The sequence below is a fragment of the Scophthalmus maximus genome, chromosome 10, assembly GCF_022379125.1.
Source record: "Scophthalmus maximus strain ysfricsl-2021 chromosome 10, ASM2237912v1, whole genome shotgun sequence".
NCBI classification, from domain to species: Eukaryota; Metazoa; Chordata; class Actinopteri; order Pleuronectiformes; family Scophthalmidae; genus Scophthalmus; species Scophthalmus maximus.
Window position 1 is genome coordinate 6,970,319 of NC_061524.1, and position 9,496 is coordinate 6,979,814.

A 9,496-nucleotide genomic window follows, 5' to 3' on the forward strand; every position below is an offset into this window, starting at 1 on the left:
TGAATGAACTATAACTAATAAGTTTACAAGAGTTTAAAATGTTATGACAGAAAAATGAATTATAAAGCTCCAAAAAGATATCCTACAGAATAAAATTGGTCATTTACAACATATAGCTATTTAAATGAATAATGAATGCAACCCTAAAGACCATTTTCTGACATTGTATGAAACCCTTCACAGTAAGAGTGTGTGCACCCTCCTCCTCCTCCTCCCTTGCTCCAATCATTGCGTGTTACGATGACGCGCATTCCCCTTTTGTCCTCCTTCCCACCCTTCCTTCCCTCTGTCCTTCTTCCTTCCTTCCTTCCTTCCTTCCTTCCTTCCTTCCTACACACACACACACACACACACACACACACACACACACACACACACACACACACACACACACACACACACACACACACACACACACACACACACACACACACACACACACACACACACACACACACACACACACACACACACACACACACACACATTTCCTCATTATGAAAAAAAACCAATCTGAAGGCAGTGTGATATTTACCACATACGTGTACTGATGACTATATAGGTTGATATTTACAGCATGTCAGCGTACAACATTTAAATTATCGGCTGTGTGGTGAGAGGGCTTCCCAAACATTACTGCAGGTACAGGAGACTGAGTCACACCGGAGTGTTAAGTAATAGTCACGCAAAGCACAGTACTGCAAAAGACAGTCACAATATTGTAGATTTGGAAACAAATTTAATTTAACTATACACCCAGATTTGCGCAAAATCCTGATTTCTGAGCTGCCTAAAATGTTTAATTGTTAGCTATGACCTCATTCAAAAAATGTTCACTTATATTTCATGCTGATTGGACCCTAAATTCGACTTGACTACACCTTGAGGAACCTTCATGTGCCCACTCGAGACAAACATTCCCACTTGATCAGTCCTCATGAGGTACCTGCTCAGGAAAGCTAAAAGCTCCTGTGCCAGCATCAGAAGGGAGAGGATCCTCTAGCATGGACCTCCTGCCTTTCTACAAGAGATTTTATTTTGTGTTCTGATTTTGTGTCCTCATGCTAATCAATCCCATGAATTTGGGTAAAGGGTTTTCTGTGGTTAATTTGGGTCATCATTATCATCGTCATCATCTCATAACACATCCCCCCAAACAACAACAATAAAAAACTATTTTCTTGACCTGACTCGTTCAAAAGCTCTGACTAATCTTAAAGAAAGTTTCTTTTTAGGGCAGCAACGTTCAGGGACAAGGCCAAAGTAGTTTATACTGTCTCACTTCAATAAGCAACTTTCTCCACAATGTCTCACTTTTTAAGTAGGCATAGAAGGGTAACAACAACAACAACAACAATAATAATTCCCTATTGAATATTCTCAGATACATATATTTTCTTTAATATCAGTTTTACAATAATAATAATATACATATAGTATTGAATATACTATAATTTCTGCGTATACTTTCTTTTATCACTTTTTACTACAACAATAATATTAATAATAGTAATATAAGATTAAGTAAGTAACATAATTTGTTTTATCACATTTTTACAATAATAATGATAAAATATGATTTATGTATATCTTTGTCTTTCATCATATTTTTTAAAGGTTCATGTATTTTGCTAAATGTTATTAAAGGTTAATAGTGTTATATTTGTACATAGGAATGTTTTCTCAATTGACTTGTTAAATATATTTTTTTAAATCTAAACAAACACATTTTATTTTGAAAGTCTCATATCCGGGAAATGATGATGCGTTTAAGAGCTTTAAGACTCGTCGGCGATATTCCGTTGTTTTCCCTTCGTCGCTCATGTGAACGTGTAGACCAGTGAACTTCGTGCTCATCCGGGTTTTTATTGAGCCTCATAACCGGAACAAAGCGCCACACGCTCGCGTCCCCGTGAAGCTGCGTGTGAACCGGCCGGTCTGCAGGGTGAGTCCTGATGAACTCCCCGAGCACCAAGCGGCTCTTGTGAATTATATTTGCAAATATGTCCTACAACATGCAAGATTTAACGATTTTAACGTTGGTTTAATCTCATTCCACCTTATGGCCGAGCAGCCCAGACTTTATACTGTATAAGTGTAAATGGGTTTATGGCTCTGTGGGCTCACGTGACACCAGGCTGTTATTATCCACTGGGCCCCACAAGGTAAAGAAGCAGGACATGAGATTTTTATATATAAAATGAAACATAGAATAATCAATGATTGGATTATTCATTTGTTATAGTTCTTTTTTATTCCATTTTATATTTATTCTATTCGTATTCAAACCTGTACTCATTCTCCATTTGGTTCGCTGTAATACCCCACTTTCCCCCATGGAACTCTATAAAGGGTAATCTTACCTTATCTTATCTTATAAGAAGGTAGAGACAGATCCAGGTGCCGGTGTAACACTCCTCTCCCTCTATTTTCATCTGAATATGAAGTTATTCTACCTAAGAAGAAAGATAGAAAAATGAATATTACAGTATATCTAAAGCAAACAGTTGGTTATAGCACACATTCAAACTGATTAAAGTCATGAAATAAAAACATTTAAAGGGACTAATGAAAATGCCAACAAAAAAAAAAATCACATTCTCACTTGGCAAAACGTGCAAGATGGATAAAGATTAAGATTCAGTTCAGTCAGAAGCAGCTGAGAACTTTTAAACCTGGGTTTAAATGTTGAAGTTTGTTCCAGTTCTGTGATGCAGTCACCGAATGCTGCTTCTCTGTCTTTAGTCTGGACTCAGCAGACTGACGGCAGATGACAATTTGCTCCACTGAAAGATTTACCACAGTGGTAAATCACAGTTGACCAAAACAGGACAGGAGTGCAGGACATTAATCTTCTAAAAAAAACGCCAGTGCCTCCATCTTGTTTTTACATAATATCCCTCCTCAGTTTTCCTTGACAGGTGGATTGACATGTTGCCAGTGGTGGTGGTCCACGGAGGGGCGGGTCATATCCCAAAGGAGCGGTCGGAAACGGCCGCCTCAGGGGTGTGCTCAGCAGCCCGGGCGGGGTACGCCGTACTCCGGGGAGGGGGGAGCAGCATGGATGCAGTGGTAGAGGCCGTTTCCCAGCTGGAGAATAATCCCTCCTTCAACGCAGGTGATGTGAAAACACAACACACACTATAACTATGAACTATACACGACGGAATATCACCAGCGGACACGTTGGCCCTGCCAGACACAGGTTCAATGTCTTCATATCAATGTTACTTGCTGCAGGTAAAAAGTGTTGACTAACCAGCTCCACCATCAGGCCAAACATTGCACTTGTACAAAGGAAATATTTTACAACCAATTGGCTATTGACTGATGTGAAATGTATGAATTTCAATAGACCAAACTGTGACGTACGTACGTACGTTCACACAAAGAGTTTCTCAACTCTTGTTTCAGGATGCGGGTCAGTGCTGAATGTGAAAGGGGAGGTGGAGATGGACGCCATTGTGATGGACGGGAAGACACTGGGAAGCGGTGCCGTCTCTGCTGTTCGCAATATAGCCAACCCTGTTCAGCTAGCAAGACTGGTTATGGACAAGGTGTGGAAGTAAATATATAAAATAAAAAGGCACAATAACATGTGTTCATATGTACATTCTTGGACACTCAACTATCATGTATAAGCCTTATTATTTTTCCAGATCTTTTCATTTAATTCCCAATTTTACACTTTTAACTGAAAGTGATGAGGTGATCTACAAAACATAAACTGTAGTTATGGCTGCAGTCTACATTTGTGCAGCCGCTCTTGTTTTCAAGTGCAACGAGTGATAGTTTTTGTATTGACGTGAACTCTGCTCTCTGTTTCAGACCAGTCATGCGTGTTTGACAGCAGAGGGTGCCAATCAGTTCGCCTGGGCCATGGGCGTCCCTAAAGTCCCTGAGGAGTCCCTCATCACGGAGTACTCCGTCATGCGCTGGACAAAGAACCTGGCCCCCGATGCCAACCCTGTGGAGTGCCAAATGTGAGACACAACGTGACTTTAGGCTTACTAGCGTTCTTTTCAATAACGATAACGATACAATCCTTAAAAGAAGGAAAATGCACAGAGATGCGGGTCCTTGTTCAGAAAGCTGTCCTTTTTTTTGCTACAGTCCCTTTGGATTTACAGCAGTTAAGAGTTGATTCCACTAGTGACACAGAAAACATGTCAAAACATATCAAGACATCCACCGACACTTCTCAGACCACTTCTGCATAATCAGCTTTTCATGGTGTTGATGTATTCTTTATGTTCATTAAGTTCTGAATACTCGTGGTGCTTTCCATTTGGGCGAGCAGGTACAGTGGATTCTCTGCGGGGGGCTCTGGATTCCTCCAACAGTCCAGAGACATGTAGGTTAATTGGTGAATAGGTGTGAATTTGATTGACGGGGCGACCTGTCCAGGGTGTACCCCCCTCTCCTCGCCTAGTGCCAGTTGGAATCGCCTCCAGCGACCCCCCATGGATAAGTGTCTCTTCGCCTGCCGCAGTCACGCCTCTGACAATGTCCGGCACTGAAGTCCGGACATTTTTCCTGAAATTTTCCGGAGGGGCTGAATGAGTGAGAACGCAAATGTTGCCCCGGACATTGTCTGGAACTTTTCCTGCCAGCCCCCTTGTAAAATTGATGACTGGCAGACCAATTGTCCGGACTTCGTGTCGGACAACGGCTCAGGAGACACGAGGCCGGTAGAACTGTATTTTTCCAAAGATGCACCTTCTTAATCTCTTCGGCATCGTTTTGAGGGGACAGCAATCAAGTGAGGCACAGAAATCATTTCTGTTATTGCCTCATCAGATCAGCCGACCGACCACTAAACCGTTCCCAGTGAAGTGTCGCTGTCTGGTAAAAAAAATATATATATATATTACAAAAAAAACGAGAAACGAGCACACAAATCAACAAACTCAGAGTGGATTATGCCGCAGGAGCACTTTGAGAAGCATCTATAGAAGTTTTGTGTTGTTTGCGACTCTGGGTCATCATTGGAATTCAATGTTAAACCGCGGGAGTCCCAGCTGTCCGCAGCTGCGCCCCTCTTCAAAAGAACAAGAACTTTTCAGAGCCACTGTTCAAGCCTACAGGCAGAGAGGACCCGATACTCAGAAGAAAGGTCTTTCTTGATCCTGGTTTTAGCTATTTATGACCGGGTTACTGTATGAAACTGGCTGTACCTTTAGTGTTTTACCTCTATGACAGTAAACTAAATAAGAAAAAAATCATCTTGGGGTTTGAAGTTTGGGAAAAGACGGTTGACATTTTTCACCATCTTATGACATTTTTCACCATCTTATGACATTTTTCACCATCTTATGACATTTTTATGGACCAAACAACTAATAAATTGATCGTGAATGAAAATAAAAGTTAGTTTCGTCCGTAATTAGAATCATATCAAGTATGTCAGACGTCATTCTGCGGTTGCGTCCTGTAGGGGGAAGATGGGCACGGTCGGAGCGGTGGCGGTGGACAGCGAGGGCAACATAGCCTGTGCAACCTCCACCGGCGGACTACTGAACAAGATGGTGGGACGGGTGGGCGACACACCCTGCATAGGTGAGACTTCTTTTCAGAATTTCATTCCTTTTGATGAAAGCTGTGTTTTTTTCCCCAAGAGCAATACCAACTGGCTTCATATTCTAATATTTTAAAGCAGTGACTGTCTTCACCAGTCTGTTGGCCAACGACCGGTCCAAGTTTGACATGTCCGGTTAGTCAGCAAACAAAGTGCACTTTGTTAATAAATTACTGAGATTTGTCTTTTCTAACAATGGGCTGTGTCAACTTTGCTGACCGAAGTTGCACCGTGCAACTTATCTATTCATTTGAATGCTGTCGATTTTTTCGTTTTACTCAGACTTCCCAGTATAATACTGGCCAGTTCACATTCATCATGTCAGAGCCGCAGCGCTGACTACCTTATTCCAATAACCCTAATGTTTCTGAGTTGTGTGCCCGAAGGTGAAGAGTAATTCGAGAGGATGAGTGTACACTGGATCCCAGGGTTGTTTATACTCCCGTTGAGTAAACAGGAGCAAGTGGATTTTGGCCTGGTCATCCCCGTCTGATCTGTTAATATCAGTAAATGAGTGATTCGACAGTCATGGGTCAGTGGGAGGATTAGAGCCCCCCTCACTGAAACGCACCTCCGCTCTGACCAACGAAGGCTCCCTGGTCAGTAGTTAGCAGAGCTGTCCAATAACATGTTGAAACTTCAGTCTAACTGAAAAAGTCATCAGCTTCATACAGGAAACAAATTCACAGACAATTGAAACAACCATTTCTAAGCAGTTTGGTACAACCAGGACAGGTTACCAGTTCTATCCCAGTTCACGAGTCATCATTTCTTTACAAATACGGGGCGACCCAGACATCTGGATTTCTTTAATAACGTGAAATGATGAGTGAACACGATGTCTCGTGTGCGTTAGGCGGCGGAGGTTATGCCGACAACGAGGCGGGAGCAGTGTCAACCACGGGCCACGGAGAAGCCATCATGAAAGTTACTCTGGCAAGACTCATCCTGTTCCACATGGAGCAAGGTGATGAACTCTCGCACACGCACGCACGCACGCACGCATGCACACAGCACGCAGAGACGATGGAGATGTTCAGTAGATGAAGTGTTGAACATGTTCATCTTGATTTGCGACCTCACGTCTCCTCTCTGTCCTCAGGTCAGTCAGTAGAGGCAGCCAGTGACTTGGGCCTGGCCTACATGAAGTCCAGAGTGGGCGGGCTGGGTGGGGTGGTGACAGTGGACCCCCAGGGCCACTGGGCCGCTCGCTTCTCCAGCCTGCAAATGGCCTGGGCTGCAGCGCAGAGAGACACGCTGCACTATGGCCTCTACGCCGGGGAACACGTCACCCAGAGCATTGACAATCCCCACTGAACCGAAAAACTAATAAATATGTTTAGAGACAAAATGAATCATCGAAATGAATACTAATGTAAATAATCTAACGTTATTACAATTTACTACCTTTTTTTGCGGATTTCTCAGCTGATCATATTTGAGACGAAGTGGCCAGTTTAACTGCCGATGAACACTTGAAATGATTCATCAAAAATGTTCATCTTTAGTTTGTGCAATGACGAACGTCTACACTTTTTAGAGAGCGTTGATTTGTGAGCTCTGTGTTTGTGTTGTAGCGTGAGGTGAAACGCTGGCGTCACCACTGCGTCTGTGTTAAGTCCGAGCCGGTGTTTGTCAAGTGCTGCCGATGAGATGACGATCGTTAACGCTGAAGCTTTGTTTTAGGAAAACTGGTCACAGTAAAAATCCCTCTCATCCCTGGACATTGTTGTCGTGTCTCATGCTTAATTCACCCATAAAGTCAGTGTGGTGGAGCTGCACCGGTGTGTGAGGCTCTGAGTGTGTGCATCACCCCTGTGCATCCACAAGATGAGGCTGTTTCTGTACAAATAGTTGTGCTGAGAGCGAGGGGACCACGAGAAAAAGGTCGACAGCGGGTTGCTTCTGTTGTAGCACCTGTCTGGAACTGTTTTAAAGGGAAGTTTGAACTGTCTCAGCATCACAACACTTGTTTCCTCTGCGTGGTTGATGCCTGCTGTATCTGTCTCTGGTCCCTTTGCCAGGCACTTATACCCACTGTACCACTGGAGAAGTCATTATGAAGTTTACTTCATTCTTTTCCACATGAAGCAAGGTGGCACACGCACGCCTGCACACGCACGCCTGCACACACACACACACACACACACACATTCAAAGCCTTATCATGAAGAAGGTTGAGCTGGTTTAAACTAGAGGGGAAAACATGTTTTTGAAGATGAGGGTTTCACATTCCATAGAAAGGAATATCCTAAACAACTTTGTCAGAGAACAAAACACCACGTCTGGGCACCTGGATCTATGAGGTGTGATTGGCTGTATAGCACACGATGAACTGGTGAGTGAGGAGAGAGGGTGACTGATGTGGGAACGTTGGACGCAGCTACATGAGATTGCAGGAGGTAACCCCTCAAATTATTATATTAATCTTGTTGCCAACCTGGGTCACCACTAAGATCAAAATCAAACTTTTACAATCAAATTTAACCAGATTTAATTGGGGATTCCAGAAAACACTCTGTGGAGGCACGTACCGGTAAAACAACTCGCCGTACGCGGCCCAGTACTTAAGGCAGGTCAATAGAAATCTGTGCTTTCTCATCAGTTCTCGTCCACTTCCAACAGATCAGTGAAATTCGAGCCGCCGTCCCTCTCCCCTCGACTTCCTTTGTCTCCGCTCTGCCGTGTTTGCATTTGCATGTATACAAAACACACATTTACTCAGACGCGCCAACACCTCTTCTCTCGACCCCGGACGATTCCTTCAGTAACACAAATATACTACTTGACAAATGTTCTGTAAATACAAGAAATTTGTTTCCCTTATCATCCTCTCTATTTGAGATTGAATTTCTTTTCACTTTCTAGCCTCTGCTGTCAGAGAACAGGCTGATGATCTCTTCTCCATCCGCTGCTGCAGATCACATGGTGGATTTTAACGCATGCACGCACGCACGCACACACACGCACACACACACACACACACACACACACACACACACGTGTCTGGGAAAGGCAATAAATACCTTCATCCCTGACCATTGTGTGTTTCATACTTTAACTGCAAATTAAATCTGTGTTGAAGTGCAGTGATGTGAGTGATTAAGCCTTGACTGTACAGTATGTATGGACTTTATAGACTATATCAGGAAACTCTAACCACAATATGCAAAAAACGCAAACGTTCCATGACTTTTTTTGTGAGTAAATTTTTTTTTGATTAAAGTACAAAGAAACATATCTGGATTTATTAATTTGATTTTTTGGGGGGGGTTTTTGATAAAACAATGTGAGTTGTATAGCATTTGTGCATGATATAGTACACCTGAGCCTGTGGACATGTTTGCTTAGACACATCTGCTCACACATTCAAATTCATTAACCGAACAGGGTGAACATTTTTAACAAAACAAAATAAAAACTCTATAACTAAAAGTATAATTTCTACACTGCACTATTCAAGATGTATTAGTCATATTTATTTATTTATTAGGCACACTTAGCTGAAGCGAATGCAATGCAATGCAACAAATGATTTTGCAATGGAACGCCTGTCACAGCCTTGCCTGGCTCAGAGAGAATATTTGACAGCAGCAGATTATTTCTGTTTTACCTCTCAAAAGGCGGGTTTGACCCTGGTGTCTATACACTAGCTGCTCGGACAAGTTGGCTCCTCACCTTCGGAGAGACTGCACAGCGGGAGAACGAAAGAAAAGAATCTGAGCCTGCACGTACCTGACGTCATCGATCGGTAACCAACGGCGTCGGCCCGATGCGGAAGAAGAGGCCGCAGCGTGTCTCCTTCCTCTCTCTCTCTCTCTCTGTCCGTGAATGGATTCATCCGATGTTATCCATAATGCAGTCGATCTACCAAGGATCCTTGGTCGAGGACGGCGAGCAGCAGGGTGAGTTTCAAAG

At 43.1% G+C, this 9,496-nt stretch overlaps 1 protein-coding gene across 2 annotated transcripts; it reads left to right on the forward strand.

The window, feature by feature from the left end:
• The first annotated feature begins 1,776 nt into the window (after window positions 1–1,776).
• Window positions 1,777–7,302, forward strand: asrgl1 (asparaginase and isoaspartyl peptidase 1). 2 transcript variants are annotated; one of them, XM_035607117.2, is made up of 7 exons: window positions 1,777–1,945; window positions 2,909–3,118; window positions 3,415–3,557; window positions 3,829–3,983; window positions 5,438–5,559; window positions 6,435–6,545; window positions 6,681–7,302. In XM_035607117.2, the coding sequence occupies exons 2-7, from the start codon at window positions 2,932–2,934 to the stop codon at window positions 6,893–6,895; spliced, it is 933 nt and encodes a 310-aa protein (XP_035463010.1). In that variant the 5' UTR covers window positions 1,777–1,945; window positions 2,909–2,931; the 3' UTR covers window positions 6,896–7,302. The 2 variants fall into 2 exon arrangements, with proteins under 2 accessions (XP_035463010.1, XP_035463011.1); XM_035607118.2 differs by lacking the exon at window positions 1,777–1,945 and adding an exon at window positions 1,972–2,165.
• Window positions 7,303–9,496: the final 2,194 nt, after the last annotated feature.